This window comes from Cinclus cinclus, chromosome 3 (genome assembly GCF_963662255.1).
Source record: "Cinclus cinclus chromosome 3, bCinCin1.1, whole genome shotgun sequence".
NCBI lineage: Eukaryota > Metazoa > Chordata > Aves > Passeriformes > Cinclidae > Cinclus > Cinclus cinclus.
In genome coordinates this window covers 77,102,385-77,123,712 of record NC_085048.1, presented here as the reverse complement: position 1 = coordinate 77,123,712, position 21,328 = coordinate 77,102,385, and the positions used below count along the sequence as shown (strand labels likewise).

Genomic DNA, 21,328 nt, shown 5'->3' with positions numbered 1-21,328 from the left:
ACTAAGAAAGAAGTCTAGGCTCCAGAGAGGGATCTGGGCAGGCTGGATCAGTGGGCCAAGTCCAGTGATATGCAGTTCAACAAGGCCAAGTGCTGGGTTCTGCACTTGGGTCACAACAACTCCTTGCAGAATTATATGCTTGGGGAAGAGTGTTTGGAAGGATGCCTGGGGGAAAAGGACCTGGGGTGCTGGGTGACAGTGGCTAAACATGATCCAGTGTGTGCCCATGGGGGCAAGAAGGCCAGTGGCATCCTGGCCTGTACCAGCAACAGTGTGGCCAGCAGGACTGGGACAGGGATTGCACCCTGGTACTCAGCACTGGTGAGGACCCACCTTGGGTGCTGTGTCCAGCTCTGGGCCCCGGTCTACAAGAAGGACCTTGAGGTGCTGGAGCAAGTCCAGAGGGCAGCAGAGCTGGTGAAGGGTCTGGAGCACGAATCCTGTGAAGAGTGCCTGAGGGAGCTGGGGGTGTTTAGCCTGGAGAAAAGAAGGCTCAGGGGTGACCTTGTTGGTCTCTACAACTGCCTGAAAGGAGGATGTGTAGCCAGGTGGGGATCTGCCTCTTCTACCAGGCAACCAGGGACAGGGTGAAAGGAAATGGCCTCAAGCACCAGAGGAGGTTTAGACTGGCTAAAGGAAGAATTTCCTCACTGAAAGAGTGGTCAGAATTGGAACAGGCTGTCCAGGGAAGTGGTGATGTCACCATCCTTGGAAGCATTCAAAAAAGTGTAGTTGTGGCACACGGGGACATGATTTAGTGGTGGACTTAGTAGTATTAAGGTCATGGTTAGACTCAAAATGTCTTTTCCAGCTTAAATGGTTCCATAATTATATTATTTCATTATTTGAATTTTTCCCAGTAACAGCCCTATCTGGCATCCTCTGGAGGGTAGTTCCCAGAAGCATCCAAGACATCCCAACAACAGGGAACAGCACACTCATAGCAGGGTAGTTATATATAATAATAGAATCATGGAATGTCTCAAATTGGAAGGGATCCATAAGGATGAACAGATCCATCTCCCACCTCCTTGCAGGATTACCTAGAAATAAACCATATGAATAAAAGCATCATCCAAAAGCTCCTTGAACTCTGACAGGCTGGCTGTAACTGACTAAAGAGAAAAAGACGTCAGAAAGTGAAAGAAGCCTATTGCAGAGGTCTTGTAACAAAGTAGTGCCACATAACAGCTAAGAAAATGAGGTGCTCTTAACAGATGTCCTGACTGCTCATCTTTTAAAAGGGAAAATCTGACTATATGAGTATCTGTAGGGTCATTTTGTACTATCAAGACAATTTTTGTTTTAAAAATAGGTTTAAAAATGTGCAATTATGGGTGATTTTTTTTTTCGTGCTGCTGCAAGGGAACTGATAATTGTTGTAAAACACCTACAGAGAACCTGAAGCCAAATCGTATTTGATATACATGCAAATTTGAGTGATCCTTGGGTATGGCGAAGTAGAAATTTCCAGTCATGTTCTCTCCATAAAAAAAAGATTGGCTGTTACTTGCTAACAAGTTTCTGAGATGAACCACTCAGTGATTTAATTTAATGGGATATATATGAAAAGGAAGGTTCCTTCTATTGTCAAAACACTGCTCTAATGCTATGGGAAGGGAAGGGAAGGGAAGGGAAGGGAAGGGAAGGGAAGGGAAGGGAAGGGAAGGGAAGGGAAGGGAAGGGAAGGGAAGGGAAGGGAAGGGAAGGGAAGGGAAGGGAAGGGAAGGGAAGGGAAGGGAAGGGAAGGGAAGGGAAGGGAAGGGAAGGGAAGGGAAGGGAAGGGAAGGGAAGGGAAGGGAAGGGAAGGAAGATTGGGTGGGTTGGGTGGTTCGGCCCACCAGGAGGAGGAGCTGTGCCGCGGAGTGGAAGTGACCTCACTCCCGGGACAGCTCCGGAGCACCGGCGGCCAGTGCGGGCGCGCCTTGCGAGCAGCCAATGGCAGGGGCGGCGCCGTTTGTTGTCGCCCCGTGAGGCGGCTGCGCCCTGGGCTCGGTGCCGCCGCCGCCGCCGCCGCCGCAGGAGGGACCCGGGAGGCCGCAGGCCCCGGCACCCGCTCGCCTCTCGCCGGCCCCGCAGCCCCCGCGGAGGGCGGGGAGATGCAGCCCCCGGGCGCTCAGCAGCCGCCGCTCTACGCGCCCAGCAGCGGGGATTTCACCTTCGTCTCCTCGGCGGACGCCGAAGGTGAGCGCGGGGCCGCGGGCAGGGCCGCGCTCGCCGTCCCGAGGCAAGGGCTCGGCCGGGCCCCGGGGGAACGGGCTGTCCCCGGGCCGCAGATACAAGAGGGGCCTTCCCTGCCCTCCTTCCCGCCGCCCCCGCGGTTGGTGTCGGTGTCGTGGCCGGGGACGGAGCGGGGTGGCCGAGGTGGCCGCTGCCGGGGTGCGCCCCGCCGCCGTGTCCGCGTCACGGGAGCAGCACCAGCGTGGCAAAGGCGGCTCCGCTTCCCAGCTTCGCTACGTGACACAACCGTGACCGCTGTCACTGCCCTCTCCGCCGGCTCCCGTGTTGCTGGAGGCCCACTTTGTTGTCTTACCCAAGATTGTGTCCTATGTTCAGGTTTGCTGTAATGTTGTGCCAGAGCGTCTGCACCGTGTCTCGTTGCAGCACAGTCGTGAAGGAGAAAAACAAGCCGTGTATGTAATTTAGGGGGTGAAGTGTGGCCTGCTGTCAAATTGCTGCACAGATGGCAGTGGTGTACCAGCATGCTGTGAAGATACGGCCTCAAACTTCAAAACTGAACATAGAGGAGTCAGCATCGTGTAAACTTACTTTGTTGGAGAATAATTTTTTGGTGTTGCCCCATTTAAATAACAAGGATTCTACTTTCATGTATGTATTTAGTTGCCCTTATAGTTGTGGCTAGGGAATTGTAAAAGTACTTATGTGTCCTGCCCTGGAAAGGAATTGCTGAAGTGGAGAAATTGCTATAGAATACCTCTTCTTTAGTGAACTTCACAGCCCTTCTGTAAAGAAATAAAAGTCAACAGTACAGTCGTGGCTGTGGGTTTTTTTTTTGCTGAGGGTTTTTTTGCTGGTTAGTTTTCTTTTGTTTTGTTATCTTTTCACCTTGGCCTGAAAACGGATCCATGTAACTCTGAGCAGAAGCTCTCTGCTTCTTCCCTGGAAGTATTTGTTGGGCAATACTGAACCAAATCCAGTAAAGCCACCTTTCTGGTAGGTTGTGTTGAATCACATTTGGCTCCATGTTTTTTATGAACACAAGCAAGGTGTGATCTCCTGCCTGTTCAAGTGTAGTCCTGTCCTCAAAGTGCTTGATAGACCAACCCTAGTGAAGAAAAACATAAGCAAAAGTGAGCATCTTGATATTTTAAAATTGAAATAGTACACATTACCCTCTAATTTTTACATGTTAACAAAATCTCAGTCCATATGAAAAAATAAAAATTAGCTGTTTTGTTTCTCTGTCTTATTTCTGTGGAATGTAGGAGCTGTATGGAAGAAAGCTGGGGAGAGGTTCACAATTAGGTCACCAGTAGAAAGAGCAGACTGGGGTTTTGCCTCTTGTACTGTGGTTTGTTTTTTGTTTTTTTTTTTTAATTAAGAGTCAAGTCTATTTTGAAAACTGGTTTTCTGCTATGCTGTGTTGAAATGAGGCATCTGTGAGACCTTGGTTTTGCTTCTGTGGTGTTCAGCCTGAGACAGTAGGAGTGAAGGCACCCAGACTCATGTTAGGAGCCATCAGTGTCATCAGTTCTTGGCAGATTTTCTAGTGCTCAGTTGCCCCACAGTTAAAAATCTTACTCAAAGCAACCTGCAGAAGAGGAGGTGACCAATCCTGTGTTTTACAAAACAGACCTAAGATCATGTTAATAGATTTTATAATTTGAAAGTGTGATTGCAGGTATTTGACTGCTAAGAGGAGTCTTGGTAAATACAACTAGTGTAGGAGTTCCCGTGCCTCAGGATGGATTGTTAGTGCTCCCTGAGAAAGGAGAAACTCATGGCTGGTTGGACTGCTGTGTTTGCTTCTTTGGACAGCTGCATTTATGCACAGTAGCAGAAACAAATATTTCTTAGTGACATAAGGGTCCCACAGTTAAGAGAAAATTTCTGAGGTTTCAGCTTGATGCCCAGGCATAAAGATTTTTCTTTTTTCCTCCCTCTGTAAACAGCGGAGGAAGGTTTTGCTCGAGTCTAGTGAGAATGGTGTATGCGTGCTGGGACTGGGAAGAGCAAAGAGAAATTCCTGCTATAAGTTACAGTGATCTTTACAAGGGTCCTGTGCAGATGGTGTCCCAAGAATCAAAGGAATGGATCAATAACACTCACAGTTATGAAATACTTGAAAAGCATTTATGGAGAAACTTGAATCTGAGTGGCCTAGCAAGTTGGTCTGGGAAGGAGAATTCTGTTGAAATAATTGTTATACTGAATGATCCATGAACACTTAAGACATGTCTGCTGAAGACATTGAGCTTCTGTCACTGTACAAATTTTGTTTCTATAACCCTGTAATATTTCCAAAGAGGATGTTGAAAATGTAATCTACAAATACGGTCTGAAGTTCCTCTGTGTGTTTCAGAAGTACTTGCTATAGTTAGGTGGGAGACTTGTGCTGAGGAATTTTAATGTGTGAAAACACACAATGATGAAGAGGCAAAAAAAAATATTTTCTTTATCTCTCAATATATTTATAGTAAGCTATAAATTCTTACACATTTCTGTTTGGATTTTTCTTTTTTAGCAGATAATGGAAATACATTATTTTGTAAGGAATCTTATATATAGATTCTTATATCGTTTTTTTCTTCAAGTTGCTTCATTTATTTTCCTATACGATTTTTTTCTTTTCTATCTATATATAAGAGAATAAAATGAGCAAAAATTTAATATTTATTGGTGATTTTGCCAAAACCAACCAGAACATATATAAATTGATCTTTGTTTTGCTTAGTACTGTGGTAGAGAAAGATCATAGTGTATCAAAGAGAACTTCTATTACTTCTTATTGTCTAGAGCCTAAGGATCTCTGATAGCATTCTTTCTCTAACATTTTCAGTTGCGTTGAAGACAGGCTACAAATTAAAACATCTTCAAATGTTTTCATTTTATGAAAAATTTGACATAAAAGCAGAGAGTGGTTTTGGCTAAAACAATGCCACTATAAAAAAAAATGGGTGCCAAAAGAGGTAGAGTATGACCAGAAAAAAAATATAAATAACCCATAATTTATAGCATGATGAGACTCTTATTAGTTCATCCTTTTGTGCCTTTAAACACTTAATGATAAAGCACAAATAGAAGCCTTTCTGTTATACTACAACACTGTGTCATAAATCAGAAGTCCCCGCTAAAAGCTAAAACCTGGTTTTTGGTACCTAACCCAACATTGTTACTATTGCAATAAAACCACAAGTACACTTTCTAAATACGTATCTGTGAAAGTGTAATTTTATTTTGTAACTTTGAATGTTTTATGGTGATGACCAACACATGTAGCTTCATATGTTTGTTGTTTATCTTCCAGTACTTTTAAAGTCAAACAGCTTTTGGCAAGACATAAAAAGGTCTATATTTTTCTCCCTTTTTTATTAGATCTTAGTGGTTCCATAACAACTCCAGATGTTAAACTAAATCTTGGAGGAGAATTCATTAAAGAATCTACTGCGACTACATTCCTAAGACAGAGAGGATATGGCTGGCTTCTGGAAGTGGAAGATGATGACCCAGAAGATAACAAGCCACTTCTGTATGTTGTAATTATTTTTGGGTATCTTATCTTTATTAGCTGTGTTCAGAAAACAAACAACTTGTAATCTCTGATAGTCCCACAGCCTTGTGCTGTGGCTAGAATTCTGTTTGACAAATTACTTGACCAATGAATGTTTTCTGGTGCAAGAATGGAAACATTGTTTCTCATTATGGATTTTAGTCTCCATAAGTATAAAGCTTATATGGCTTTTCTGTTTTTGTCTGTTGGTCTTGTAATGGTTTTTAAACAATGACACTCAGTTCTTTGTATATTTTGCATTTATATTTCTTGATGTTGTGAAAGAATCAACGACTAAGACAGTCCTGTGGGAAGATTCCTGTTACGTGAATCCCAGTCAATTCTGTCAGTTATTCTAAAGCAAAAGCATTGTGAATCATGGGTAGTATAGTAGGGATGTTAGAACCAAGGTAGCAAAAACTTTAAAATATTTGATGCTGCCTTTTACTATGAAGCTAGATTAAAAGGGTGCTAGTGCTGAAGGACAGTAATGTCCTTAAAACTGGAAGTCTCCTCTCTGTTGTTCTGTTCACAGAGAGGTGGTTGGCTGAAGAAAGTTTGCATCTTAAGGTTACTACACTGTGAATAAGGCAGCTTGGTCTTTGTTCTGCACTTAAGCAACTTCATTCTCAGTGTTTTCCTGTGAATTAAACATAATGATACTTTAAAAAATTGGAGTAGATAGAGAGTACTCTGGAGAACTCAGATGTGAGTGTTGGGATACAACAGATGTCTGAGAGGTTAATAATGACATTGCTACTTGGGAAGTGGTTTAAATTAAAGTGTGCAGAAGGAGCTCCTTGCGTGAATAAGTCTGTTTTGTAAACCTCAGACTTCTAATTAAGAAACAGACTGATGTAGTGAGGTAGCAATACAGTAATTCTGACTTTTGTGTAATTTTATTGTTTTAACTATTCCCAGAAACCTTATTCCCATGTGTCATAATGAATTCTTGCAATCTGACTCTTATTAAGTATTGAAAGAACAGTAGCCTGCTAAGGGGAGTTCACTAATGCAGTGCTCCTGTGCAAATGTTTTGTGCAGCAAAAGACTAAAAGGAGATTTTTTTTTTTTGCGCTTTCTCATTGGGCAGCCTTACTCCAGACACTTGTTTCCTGATACAGCTACCATCACTTTCAGTTGAGGTAGCTGTCAGCTTCATGCAAAAGACAATTTGTTCACATGAGAAAATATCAGAAGACCTAGCCAACGAGAAACAATTATTTCCATACAGAAAATATTTGTGCTGCATAGTCTTCAGAGTAAAGTACAGGTTTGCTACATCCTTTTTAGATAAATGGAGGCAAATAGATGCTTCTAGTCTATTCCTTAGATTCAGGGATGGTTAAAGAACAATTTTGTTACTTAGTCACCAGTTAGTAATACCACTTCTGAAGTAGCTTTAGTAACAATAATTTTAAAAATTGCCTTGGGGGACTGTATTAGAACTATTTAATTTTTTTGTTGTTGTTGTTGAAGAGAAGTTGTGGTGAATCATGTCTTTTCATTTATTTATTTATTTATTTATCACTTCAGCTTTATTTTAAGAAAAAAGCTAAAAAAATGAAGGCCTTGGACAAAACTTTGATAAATGGACCAAGGATATAATTCTACATTTTTCTTCACTGTGTTCTTAAATGTAGAGCAGTATCTGCTGGAAGTGTCTTGCAACTCTTCAGAGCTCCTCAGTCATGACTGAAGTTCTGCACATAAGGGAGTGGAATTGCCCATTACTTGGGAAGTCTGATTCCTTCCCCATTAGGCTAAGACAGTCAGGGCAACATGTACAGGCTAAAAGTCCTGGGCAGAAGAGTCTTCTGGCCAATTTGTATCTGCTTGCAGAGAGTTTGTAACAGGAAGCAGAGAAGGCAATGAGAGAAGGGCAAGATCTGTTGATACATATTGCTTCTAGTCAAGTGACTTCTATTTCTTTTACCCAGTGGAAACAAGCCAGAAATTAAACAATAGGCATAAACTGGTCTGTTGAAAACTACTGTTCTTGAAGGATGCTAACCTTTATTTCTTTTAAAAAGTTGGTTTTACGTGATGTATTTAGAATGGTTTAAGATTAGTTAATGTAATGGTATTCTTGCAGAATTTGAAATAAAATATATTTATAGTAAGTGTGCTCATGGCAAACTGCTTAGTATAGGAATACACAGACATTCTTTATGTATGCATGTCTTTGACTTGTAGTTACAATGATACAAAATGTGTCACATGTCCTAGTGTGTCTGAAAAATAGACCTCCTATCTTAATGCAGACTCTCAAGGTATCACAGAATCATAGAATGGTTTGGGTTGGAAGTGACCTTAAAGATCATCCAGTTCCACCCCCCGTGTCTTGGGCAGGGACACCTCTCACCAGTCCAAGTTACTCAGAGTCCCATCCAGCCTGGTCTGGGTATGCTGTATATGTTTTCTGTTCTCAGTCATGTAATCTGTTCTTGAGTAATTAATATTAACTGTGTCCCACCAGTTACTGAATGCAGCATGAAGATATGGTGTTGCTTTACTGTGGACAAACTGTTCCTTTGCTAGTTGTGGATTCAGAAAGCCTTGTGGCTGACAGGAGACTTGCTCTATAAACCTGCTGTTTGCCCCTGTACTTATTTTTTTGGCTCTGTTTCATTACTGTGGTGTATAGTAATGCTCACTTGCTTTGCAATTTCAGGGAAGAACTCGACATTGATCTGAAGGATATTTACTACAAAATTCGATGTGTGTTGATGCCTATGCCATCTCTTGGGTTCAATAGGCAGGTAGTGAGAGACAATCCGGACTTTTGGGGTCCTCTGGCAGTTGTTCTCTTCTTCTCAATGATTTCATTATATGGACAATTTAAGGTGGGTATAAATCTTCTGCCTAAAAAAAAATCTGAACTAAATTTGGGGATGTCATTGCTAAGCAATTTGCATTCTTACGTAGGTAGAAAGTATTTTTTTCCACATACTAATGTGGGGCATTTCAAGTGCTGTTTCTCAAGTTAATATGTAGAAAGGCAGCAGTTAGGAATGTATTAAATAGCCCACGGGTAAGTTAATCATGATGAAATGTCAGGTTTGTTTTTATACAGTAAAACAAAGGAAAGATGTGGTTTCTAGAGGAACCAGATTAGTGCTAATGGGTTTGTAGTCATATTAGTGAATCTTTCCATTTTAATTGTAACCTTTTGTTAACTTGCTTTTTATTGCTAAAAAATGTTAGCAAAAAGCATTTGTTTGGATGCCATGAATTCTAATCTTCTGACAAATAAAGCCGCTTATTTAATTCATATTATCTGGCATATTTAATCTTCATTAGTGACATTTGCTGTTTTGTCATCCCTGCTTAGTTTAACTTTTCCTCTGGTCAGTAGACTTTTTCCATCATTCCTTTTGAACTCCAGGGTGAATAGCTACTCAGAGGTGTTGTACATATTTAATTGACTTCCATAAACACTGTTATCTTTTTTCTTTATGTTCTGATTAAAATAAAGAAGTGTTATTATTTATAGTAACAATTTGAGTGTAAGCCTAGGTGGTCCTGGATTGGAAATCTTTATGACTGAATGTGTGGTTACAGTTGTTTGAATGTGACCAAGTATGGCAATAAACCATATGTAAAACAGCAGAATGTGCTTATGCAAGGATTCTTGTGAATGGTGGGATAAAATCATTCCATTTGGGACCTCTGCCTTCCATATGGTGTACCAAATGCTGACTGAGAATTCACTCTCAGTATCTTGTCTCTGTGAGGCTTGAAGTGAGTGGACTAAACCACTTTATTGTTCAAGGCTTCTGGGTAGATTACTCAACTGTCTCTTTGGCAAAGCAAGGACCATTCCTTGACCCTGTGAGAGATGAACCACCTCCTGCAGTTTGTGTACCTCCTGTACAGCAACACTGGGTCTGATGTTTCTTAGGAGCAATGGGTTTACCATATGGATGCAAGAGTGCTCTATATGTATGAGGAGGGAAAGCTAGCAGCCAGCAGCAGGATGACTGACAGCAGCTGGACTAGATGAACCCAAAGGTGGGCTCTACACTGGAAGGAGATGAGCACTTCTGCTCTAAGACTTTAATCTGGTACTCTTCTTTTAGTCAGTGGAGGAAAACAGGAAGTAAAAGGAGGCTATGTGCTATTTTCACAAATAGTATAAAGCTACTATATTTTTTTTTGGTACTGCCATGATTTTTATATAGTTTTTCCTATTTCATTCTTCTGGAAATAAGGAACTTTTAATTAAGCAAAGTACTGAACTGAGCACTGAGTTAATTTTTTTAAGTTCAGTGATTGTATGTTTGGAAATACAGAGACTGGACTTAGACTGTTGTTTCCTTCCAAAAAAGCGTTTCAGAAAGGAGCTTTACTTCTAGTCTTCCCAGTGGCTCAACACTAAAAACAGCTAAGTTAATTTGAAGGTTCTTCTAAGAATGATTTTAGGATTTCTTCTGTAGTATAAGAGCAGAACTATGAGAGAAGCAAGAAAAAATAATGATAGACTTGGTCCCAGGCATCTGAGACTCTTTTTAAGTTGTCATCATCATCACGTTCCACTGAGAATTAAAATCCTGTGTCTTCTGAGCATTCTCAGTTTGAGTAAAGGATAAAGTGGCATCTTTATAAATGAAAGAAGGAGAATTCCAAGTCCTTGTATTGGTTGAGCTGACTTTTTAAAACTGTCTCAGCCCTTTTTTTTGTAATAGGTGGAATATGAAGACATTTAGGGTAGTTTTAACTCAACTTCCTATTCCTGTTACAATACTTACAGAATACATTCCATGTGCATTCCTTTTTTTTGGAATTTACCATTAATGTGATTCTGTAAATGTAACTCCTGAACTTCATTTGCTAATTATACTGTGATACTAAACACTGTTCATGCCACAATTCAGAACTCAGTTTTGCATAATAAAATTCTTGACTCTGTGAAAGTAATTATGGAAATGGATTTTCCTTTCTCACAATGACAATTACTCATATACATGAATTGTTTTTTATCTCTCAAGGTTGTTTCTTGGATTATAACTATTTGGATATTTGGATCCTTGACAATTTTTTTACTGGCCAGAGTTCTTGGAGGAGAAGTAAGTACCTGTATGGGAAAAGGATGTAGAGAGAGGTAAGGTAAAGTCTCTTGATGATGTTTTTCAGCAGTAGTTGGGTTTTCATAGTGCTTGGGTTTGGATCTTGTAGCCAGCTAAGAATGGCTGCAGTTGCTAAGTGTAAATTCAACATTTCAGGTTTTCAGTCTCCAAAATGAAGTCTAAAATGTAGAGATCATCAATTAATCTCTTGGTGCAGTAGACGGTGTGCTTGGAAGTGATAAACAGTCTGGAAATTTCTGCTGTGAATCCCAGAAATTCTAACAGCTTCCTGTGGTCCAGAATTGAAGTCCATTCTTAAGAGAGAATGCTTTCAGGTTTTTGGTCACTGGACTAAATGGACTAAACTTTTTTTTTTAATGGGAGGCTAACAGCAGTTAGGTGTCCTTATGTGTAATGCACCTCACAGTGTTTGTTTTTGTCCATGGCCTGAAGCAGTTCAAACCCATTGAAGTATGAAAGCCAGAGCATTTCTCAACTGCAAAACCAACTGGAGTTGTGGCCAGTATCCCTTCCTCCAGCTGCTTGCACCAGCAGGATTGGAATAGCTGCTTGAGCTGTTTACAGATTGACTCATTAAGTGATTCAGGTGTAAACAATAAAAAATGACTTAGAGCAAGGCCCACAGACAGCTGCAGTGGAACAGTCAGGAGGACAAAACTTCTTAAAATGCATCTGCAGCATAAAATGCATTGAACTGTGTTGTGAAGAACTAAATATTCAGTGGTGCTTGGTTTTTATGTTTTTGCAATGGGTATTGCATTAATGATGCACTGGTGTTGCAGAGGTCCTCTGTTACTTATTTAAACTTTCCTTTTAATCATAATTGCTAGAGTCTTCTTGTGTGAATGCTGTTTTGAAAGAAAAAGTTTTTATAAATGCGATTGCATGGTATTTCTGCATTTCAACACAATCCAGATGCCTTAAATCAATCTGGTTTATGTCTCAAGATGGGAAATTACCAGATGTATAAACTGGAAACGAAGTATAGGTTTGCAGAACTTGTTATGAAAGGTCATCATCCACAAGAAAATGCTTACAAGATGCCACTACTTTTCCTGTTAAATCCGAGAAGCCTAGCTGTGCACAGGAACACTTCAGACCATAGTAGGGGAAAATTAGACATTTCCTTCTGAAGCTAAAAGTAGTTATGGAAGTACTTGGAACAACTCTGTTCTAGATAATCACAATAAATTGAAGCTGGAAATCAGAATTCTGTGCCTTACAGGGATCAAATTTTAAGTATTCCGCTGACACCAAAAACATTTATGTGCTTTATGTATTCATTTATGTATCATGGATATGAGTAGGTTAATGCAGAAAATTATGCCTTTGCTGCTTTAGACAACCAGGACTACAGGTGGTCCATGAGAGGTCTGTTGCAGTTCTGTGCTCCTGGGTATCATATGTAAATGGTTCATTTGAAAGTGATCATTTACAGTGTTTTGAAGAAAAAAAAAAAGACAACATATTTCTCATATTTCTAATTTTAGGGTTTAACATACAAAACCAATTTTTACACTAGCAAGCCTCCTTTAGCTGTAATTTCATGAGTATAACACATTATAATTGTTATTCATAGTGTTATAACAAGAACAAATTGTATTTGGTGATAGAGATTGAGGATTGCAAAGCTCATTTTTATGTGCTTGGAAATTTCAGGTTGCTTATGGCCAAGTTCTTGGTGTAATAGGATATTCCCTACTTCCCCTCATTGTCATAGCACCTGTACTTTTGGTGGTTGGATCATTTGAAGTTGTTTCTACCCTAATAAAAGTAAGTTCATATAATCTATTGAGAATTTAGTTATTTTTAAGTCACTTTCTTAACACTTTAAGTAATCTGCTCAGGAAAACATAATGATGTGTCAAAATTTTCAGAACAACAAAGTGAACTCTGTGATCCTTTTTGGTTAGCATGGTGGAAAGTGAATGTGGTTTTAAATGCTCCATTTGAGTGCTTGGGGATATACAGTGCTGTTGCTATAACAATACCTGTTGTTTACTGGAGTAGCTTGTATTTTGTATTTTGCTGTGCTCTAATAGTTCTATTACAAAAAAGATAGGATTCTCATTTTGAAAGGAGGATATATAATTAAACCTCAGAATGAAGAATCTGAAAATAGGCTGTTCTCTCCCTTCCCCCATCATCCAGATTATTTTTAGTCACTGCAGCATGAATATGACGTTAGTCATTGTTCTGAGACCTCCCCATAGTGGTAGCAGTACAAAGCTCTCCATACCCTTTGCAGAGAAGGTAAGGATTGATCTGATACAGAGAGGGGAGTGTAAGGCACAAAGAATAACCTGCCTGATACCACCTGCTGCTGGACACCTTTTATGGAACCAGCAACATTCCCTAAAAGATCCCAGAATGATGTAACACTCTTGAACACTTCCAGTACATCTTAAAACCCTTTTAGGTAGCCTTTGAAGTTCCTGCTGAGCCTGATAAAATTCTGTTATGAGCAAAGCTGTACGCTTTCTGGAGGTTTGTTCTGTTGATTTCTTTATTTCTGTCCCTTTAGCTTGCTGGCAAACAGTATAATTGAAGTACAACTAGACTGTATGATAAGTAACAAAATTGCTATATTTAAGATTTGATAATCTTTGATTACTGATAAATGATAGTCAGAATGTAAATCATTAACTTGCCAGTTAACTAATATATAACTTCAAAATAAATACATGTTCATGAAACCTCTGTTATTTGATTGCTGCTAACAGCCTTCTGTTAACTTCTGGGTGAATCTCTGCAAGGTTCTTGTCTTTGCACCACTAGTATGAAAATGCATTAAAAACCCCAAATGGCCAAAACTTCTTGGGCTGTGACAAGTACTACTTCTTACAGCTGGCTCTGTGTTATACTGAAAGAAGTGATTTTTACTGTGGTATTTGGAGAGACTTTCTTGTCGTGTCAGCTAAGACTGTTCGTCTTCTTTTTCAGTTGTTTGGAGTCTTTTGGGCTGCATACAGTGCTGCATCATTACTAGTTGGAGAAGAATTCAAGACCAAGAAACCCCTTCTAATTTATCCAATCTTTTTATTATACATTTATTTTCTGTCCTTGTATACTGGGGTGTGATCTAGTGTCAGATGTGGCCAGAAACCATATTTCAGTCACTTGCAGACTGATAGTGTGTAAGATTCAGAAGGCTGGAGATAGTACAAGTGACCGTTTTGTATCCAGTTATTGAGATGTTTTAAGATGGAAGAGCATATTTGTGTATATTATTTAATGAAGCAATTGTAGCTATATAGATTTGTATCAAAGTTCTAGGTTTGTTTAAGACTCTTCAGATTTTAATGAACAAAATAAAAGAACCTTGTGTTTTATAACAAAGCGTAGCAAAACTGCAACTCAATACCTGTGCCAAAAGCACTGGGACCAGATTACTATATTCAAGAATTAAAAATGAGAAGTTAACTGTTAACAATCTCAAAGTGCAATTTTTCTTTTGAGCTTAAACACAGCTGGCTTTTTTTGGCACAGCAAATTCTGTAGATAATATATATTTATGAAACAGTCCTGATTGTTCACAGAATGGTCTGTATAATCAAGATCCGAGAAGATACTACTTTTAATTTAGTGCCTCAATTACTGTGATTTGGCTGTTTAGTTTTTATAAATTCCAGTTTCTTTTCAGAACATGTATATACTGTGTATTTTGTATCTATGGCTTGTGCGTACCGTAAATACTCCTTGGTTAAGGATGTATATTGGGTTTTTAAAAATTGAAGATGCAAGTATTCGAAGTTTTCATTTACTATCTCTGACCAAAGGAGCAAGATATTTACCGTGTGACATAATTAAAGTGCATATTTAGAGAATCAAATTATTTTACTTAAAAATATAAATTTACAGAGAAATGGGTGAACACCTTTTTCAACTCTAGTGCTGGCCTGATGTTGGAGAAGAAAAAAGATGATCTATCAAATTTGTGTGATCTTTAAACAATGTTATTTTATGATGACAGAATAAAAAATATTGCTTCCCTAACTATGTTTTACAACATCTTGCTCTGTTTTGCTTTTAATAGCATGGTATTTAACATGCATCTTTTTTATTTTTTTTTCCACCAATACTATTAATCCCTTGTAAAGAGAAACAGGAAAGATTTGGAAGGCCAGATTCTCCCTCCACTAAATGAGGCAGCCTTAGTAACAGTTAGAGTCTTGCTAATTTTGACTTTCCAAGGATTATGTAATAATGTGATGACATGTTAAATATTTCCTGTGTACTGTGTTGATTGCTTATATAATGGTCCTTATGGTAATGTTTCCTCACAAGGGAAGTCCACTGAAGTTCACTTTGTATGGTACTAATGTAGGCATTTGCAATCTTCAGGATTTAGTATGAACATATAGCTCTGACGGTTTGGTTTTTTTTTTTTCTGCAACAGCAAAAAAGTGTTTTCCATTCTCCCCCCTGTCCCCCCTCCTTTATTTTAATGCTACAAATAAAAATCAGCCATGACAAGGTAATAGCAAGAGCTGTCTTGGGTCCCTGATGGACATATTTCCATATCAGAACTGTAGTTTGTCAGCTTTTTAGACTGTGTAACCAGCCAGCTTGGTAAGTTATATTTACCAGTCATTACTGATGCAAGATATATAAATAAATTCCAGCTCTCCCACAGACCTTTAGCTTATTCAGTCTGCTTTCCTGGCTGATGCTTGTGTTGGTTTTAAACAGAACCACTTGAAGTTTGTGCTGGACATAAATTGTAGTGTAGTACTTGAGCTTGTAATATATAAAAAGAGGAAAATTGGTAGAGTGATTGACTTTTCATCTGATTTTTGATTTCTGAATAAGTTGTGGTGGAATTAATGCAAAGTGGTACTAAATCAATTTATACCAGCAGCTAATACCTACAAGTGCTTTGAGAGCATTCATACTCCATTCTATAACAAAAAAAAGGAAGTTACAGTGTATTAAAAAAAGCATATTAGCTTTGGAATCTTGCATGATAATCTGGTTTTACTTCTTTTTTCATGACTTATATTTCTTTTTCTAACAGGAATATCCAACTATTATTATAAGACTCCACCCAACCCCTGTGAATCCGTTTAACTTCTGTGCCCACAAAGGTGAAAGGCAGGAACACATTTAGGTTACTAGGCTGTCAGACAGCTTTAAGCTTAGTTCCTTTTTGCATAGTTGTTCGTGAGGTGTTCTGTGCATCTGAACTGACTATGAATATTGAAAGGATGTAAAAATGTTGTATTCAATCTCCAAATACTTCTCTTTCCAGTAATGTTCTGTGAAATTTATAGCTGGAATTTTAGCTGTTCCTTTCCACAGACTTGGCACATGTATAATATGCAATGTAGATAATGCACTTAACACAGTACATATTTTGTACCCAATTGCAGATTTGCACCTTCTAATCTTAGTATCTTTAGGCTCACCTTCTGCGTATGTTATGCAAGAAACATACAAACAGCTCTCAAATGATCCTGATAGTTTGTAATAACTTCGTGTTCAACAAATTCATATTTTTAGATGAGGTATATGTGTAAATACAAGATGTATTTTATAAAAATTTTGAATTAAACTTGTTTACAGAATGTATGAAGCTCATTTATATTTACTGATTTAATACTGAACAATTAATATTGATGTATTAAGACACATCCATATTCCTGGGCATGCCACCAATATATTGAAACGATACATATAGTACCAGTAGCTTTGAGGCTATAATTTTTTATGATAATCAACATACTACTTCAGTCTGTCAAAACTGGAAACTTAGACCACGTCCATCTAGCAAAAAAATTTGCCTTTGTAAGATGTAACACCTCATATTGGGGTGGTGACAGGGGGTATCACACCTTGGTGAGAGGTGCATTTTGAATTATCTCTAGGAAGCAGCTAGACGTGTACATCTTGTTTCCTCTTCTACCCATCAGACATACACTGCCGTTTATCAGAAAGTTGATGAATTCCATTGTTGAGAAAACGTACAGGTTGAGATCTGCTGTAATTTTATCATTATCCTTACTGGTGTTTAATGTTTTGCTTGAAGTACTCCAGCAAGCTTAAAAGCTGCTCCTTTTGCTCTGAGGACAATTTCTATTAGCCTTGGTGGCACACATACCCACGTGGGTTTGTTTTCCTTATTTTTTCTTCGCACACTGTTATTTCTTTAAAAAATTCCCTGCTAGAGCAGCCTGTGCTAATTTGGGTCCTTCTAATAAAATATTATGTAGAAAATTTTGTATTTGAAAATTAGCTTTAAGACCAGCAGTAGCCTGAAAGCTTTGTGAAATATGTCACTTAAATCAAATAAAGCCTATGGCAGATAAAGTAACGCATACAGGTAGGCTGAACTGTTCAAACTGAATTGGTACTTTAGTGGGTGAAAGGGGAAAATCTGAACATAATACAAAATGTTTTATTAAACTGATGTAATTTTTGAAGCGCTGCTTCAGAGCAGAATGCGCTCGCGGGTGCAATGGCTCCGCGCTCCCGGCTCGAGGCCAGGGACTCCCTTTCCAAGGGCAGCGTGCCTTCCGCGGGGCACAGGCGTTGCAGCTTTGTCACTCCGTACCGGCGCTGAGGCCACCGGCACCGGGGCTCTCGCATGCTCGGGGTCAAAAACACACCCGCTGCGGGAGCCGGGGTATGAACACAAATTCCCCGCAACGACACGGCAGCGGCCGGGCCGGGATCGCCGCGGGCCGGGATCGCCGCGGGCCGGGATCGCCGCGGGCCGGGATCGCCGCGGGCCGGGATCGCCGCGGGAGCGGAGCCAGCGAGGGGAGCCAGCGAGGGGCGGGAGCGGTGTGTGGTGCGCACGCGCAGCCCCGCAGCCCCGCCCCGCCCCTCGCGGAGCGGCCCCGTCGCCCCCGCCCCCCGCCGGGCCGCGGCCGCTCGGTTCCGCATCCGGCGCGGCTGTGTCACTTCCCGCTCACGCGGGCGCTCTCCCTTTCCCCCTCTCCCCGGACCCGGATGGTGACTGGCGGCGGCGGCGGCTCCAGGGACTGGCAGTGAGCGGCTCTCCGCGGGCCTCTTGTCCTGAGGGCGGCGGCGGCGGCGGCCGCGAAGATGGCTGCGGCGGCCTCCTGCTCCTCGGCGGCGGCGGCGGCGGCTGCGGGGCCCGGTCCCGGTCCCGGTCCGGGCTCCTGCGAGTGGCTGCTGCTGCGGGACGGCTGCCTGCGCTGCGACGCCGACGGGCTCTGCAGCCTGTGCTACCACCCGGCGCTCAACGCCATCCTGGCCGTGACCGCGCGCGGCGCCATCAAAGTCATCGACGGCACCTCGGGGGCCACCCTGCAGGCGTCGGCGCTCGGCGGTGAGCGGGGAGCGGGGCCGCCGCCGAACAGGTGTCGTGGCGGGCATGGGGAGCCTCGGAAAGGAACGGCCGGGCTCGGGTCGGGCCCTGGATGCCGGAGGATCCCCCTGGCTTATTGTCACCCCTTTTTCATTTTCTGGCCTGAACGGCTTCCCTGCCCAGGGAGGTGGTGGAGTCGCCGTCCCTGGAGGTGTTTAAGGAATGTTTGGACGCGGCACTCAGTGCCATGGTCTAGTTGACATGGCAGTGTTTGGTCATAGGCTGGACTTAGTGAATCTCAGAGGTCTTTCCCAACCAGAGCCTGTGGTTCTGTGTTCCTACTCTTTGGGGCAGAGATACTCAAGTAGACAGCGCCGAGGCGTTTTACTTCTGTAAAACATATTGGCGTGGTTACTGGAAGATTAAATGGGGATGGAAGGCTGCGATGTATAGGGTTGTATTTTTTTAATTTTGCTTTTGCAGATGTTGTTGTGGATCACATAATGAACCTTCCAAAGCTTAGAAGCAGCATGTTAGGTGGGACAGGCATAGTTCTAGTTCTTATTGATATGTGATACTGTAATAATTTATTTATTGAGCCTTATTCTGTTTTTTAAAGAAGGCTTACTGCTTAAAAGTGTCATTTGTCCTATGGCTTAAAACTATTTAAGATCAGAATACTTCATGAAGTTATTTGGTGATACATTTTTGTATGTGTTTGAATAGTTCTTCAGGCTGTTGACTGTGTCTGGTGGTAGTAACCATATCCCTGCTATTATGTTCAGGAAGCATGGTTGTGTAGTGGCTTTGTGGAGGCCTAGACTGTAGCATCTCCACAACTATGAAGCAATTTTTTTTGCCGACCATTAGTTTTTTCACTGTTGATAAACTAGCTCTACAGAAGATGTTCCATATGCCATTAACAGCTTTTGTTCCTTGTTCATTAATGGCTTTTAAATTGTGGCACTTGTGAGAATATGGGTGGTAGGTAGAGTTATTTGTCTCCTTGTGAGTCCAGCCCTTGGAATAGAAAGACAGGCTTCTTACAGTTGTGTGCCTCCATGTTCGGGTTCTCCCTACAGTTGTGCGTTGCTAATAAGATGTTGCTTTGCCGAGTGGTGGTGGTGAAAGGTTGTTTGCTGCCTGAACATGGTACAGTAATGCCAAGAACTGCATGGGAATGCCATAGCCTGGGCAATATGTATGCTTTCACTGTGAAAACCAGTAACTGTATTGCAGTGTCGAAGTGAAGAGAGCAGGACAAAAATTGCTGGTTTCCTTGCATAGCTCAAAGCTGGTACATTGTATGTAACGATGAGGCATTTGGGGCAATTGGAAAAAAAAAAGTTTTGGGGAACTATTAAGAAGGTGCCAGCTGCTTTTTTGTCAGTTGCTTGCATGGAGGATGAGGCTCTTGTGTGGTGTTTCCTGCACTGTTCAGGATTCAGATCACTCTGCTTTTATAATTCACTTCTACTGTGCTGTTTCCTAAACTGCTTTTTTATTAATAACTTTGTTTCTTTTCTTCAGGCTATTGCAGGAATTTTAAAATTGCTTTTAAGTTGTGGATGAAGAGGGCATAAGTAGAGGACCTAATTTGTAATTTGCTGTCTGTGTAGGAGATGTTTAATTCTCAGATACAGAAAAGGAAGTGAACTGTAAATCAAAGTGATTCTACACTTTGCTGTTCTAGGATCCTTGGAAAGGATTTTACTCAGTGTTCAAAATGCTAATGGAAATTCTCCCCTAAATAGTAACTATTTGAAAATAACATATTGCTTTCTTCTGTTATGTACATTCAATCATGTATACTTCCTTTAGTGTCAGTCTTCTCTGTGACAGCATGGCTGTAAAAGATGGGTTCTACTCCTCCTCACATAAAACAACAGAATTGCTCGCAATCTACCCGAATTTTATCTGTGCAGTAGAGCTGATGATTTTATTACTGAGGAAAAAATATTATATTCTTAGTTTAGTTTGAAGAAACTTTAGATTAATTTTCTTACAGATTCAGACTGGCATGCCTGTCAGAAATCCGGTTCATCTCAGTGGTTGGTGTCTGTTGCGGCTATTAGCAATTCTGTTCACTCTTGTTCTCTCTTCCTGCCGTCTTTGGGAAGGGAAGGAGAAGGGAATTTAGCAGCTCTCTGATGTCTGCCTGCACTGTACAGTGTGGGCTCTTTTAATGTAGTATAGTAGTAGCTGGACACTCAGACCTGTAGACCAACTCTGTCCCTGTTCCCTCCCCTGCCATAAATGACAGGTCAAAGGATATTGTTGCTTCAGGGACTTCTGGTACTATAACTAAAAATAGAGTCTCTAGGAATTAAAACTGCTTCTCCTGGGAGACTGCTTGTCCTCCTTGGTAATTGAGGCTGCAGGTCTTCTGCCTTGCCAAAAGATTTATGTTGGACAGAAATGCTGTTGCTTGTTACCCAAAGAAAAACAAAATGTAGCATGCCTCTTTCTAGAAAGCAGAGCAAGGAAAAGATTCTCCTATCAAGGCAGAATAGGGGAGGAAAAGAAACACAACCAAGCCTCAGTGTGTTTTGTATTTGCAGTCACAGTTCACTGCGGAAATATATATTAAGCTTTGAGCTCATTCTCTGTGAAAAGATTGAACCTGTGGAATGCTGAATGTGGTAGAGCAGTGGAGGCTGCCTTTGTTAGAATAGAAATGCAGATTGCTCTTTGGTGTGTAAAAGAGCAAGGCAAAAGATTCACAGCCAGAAGACGATTCAGTTATAGATCAGGTCAAGACATTGAGATGTGGTCTGTGTGCTTCGGTTGCACATGTGAACTTCATTCATCTAATGTATGTGGTGATCCAGGGATTGTTCTTCTGAGCCCTGTCTGTAGCAATTCAGGGTGGATTGTTGTACCATGCTGAATCTTCAGCAGCTGTCTCTTGAAGGTGTGTAATCATCTGTAATCTGTTTCCAGTATGAACCCTGTGGGCCTATTCAAGAGGACCCGGTGATCATTTGCAACAGCCCAGAGCATGGTAGTGCATAAAAGTAGGGGGGAAAATCAGGTAACACTAACATTAAGCTCTGTCTTACCTGGTCACAAGGTTGTCCTTTTTATTCACTCAAGACTGTTTCATGCACACTGTGCATTTCAGAGAACCAGACTGAGAGTGCAAGGAAAATTCTTGTGATTTCTGGATGTTCTGCCTTTCTGTTTGTTTGCTAGTAGTGGTTAGTCAGGACTGGTTTTGAATCTGTCACA

General features: G+C 40.9%; 2 protein-coding genes across 3 annotated transcripts in view; both read left to right on the top strand.

Moving 5' to 3' along the window:
• The first annotated feature begins 2,000 nt into the window (after window positions 1-2,000).
• YIPF4 (Yip1 domain family member 4) lies at window positions 2,001-16,379 on the top strand. Of its 2 annotated transcripts, XM_062490248.1 has the most exons (6): window positions 2,001-2,184; window positions 5,557-5,710; window positions 8,406-8,577; window positions 10,723-10,800; window positions 12,481-12,594; window positions 13,765-16,379. In XM_062490248.1, the coding sequence occupies exons 1-6, from the start codon at window positions 2,100-2,102 to the stop codon at window positions 13,900-13,902; spliced, it is 741 nt and encodes a 246-aa protein (XP_062346232.1). In that variant the 5' UTR covers window positions 2,001-2,099; the 3' UTR covers window positions 13,903-16,379. The 2 variants fall into 2 exon arrangements, with proteins under 2 accessions (XP_062346232.1, XP_062346233.1); XM_062490249.1 differs by lacking the exon at window positions 12,481-12,594.
• A 1,492-nt stretch (window positions 16,380-17,871) lies between these two features.
• Window positions 17,872-21,328, top strand: part of BIRC6 (baculoviral IAP repeat containing 6) — a 174,380-nt gene continuing 170,923 nt past the window's right edge. Inside the window, exon 1 of the mRNA XM_062490247.1 lies at window positions 17,872-18,118. Within this exon, the coding sequence (XP_062346231.1) occupies window positions 17,872-18,118 (247 nt within the window). The remainder of the gene's footprint in view (window positions 18,119-21,328) is intronic.

Bases quoted from the DNA above. Each gene is read 5' to 3' on its own strand.
- YIPF4 (XM_062490248.1), top strand. From the start codon at position 2,100: ATGCAGCCCCCGGGCGCTCAGCAGCCGCCGCTCTACGCGCCCAGCAGC. The intron at 2,185-5,556 runs GTGAGCGCGGGG...CTTTTTTATTAG, and splicing joins CTCCTCGGCGGACGCCGAAG to ATCTTAGTGGTTCCATAACA. The intron at 12,595-13,764 runs GTAAGTTCATAT...CTTCTTTTTCAG, and splicing joins TTGTTTCTACCCTAATAAAA to TTGTTTGGAGTCTTTTGGGC.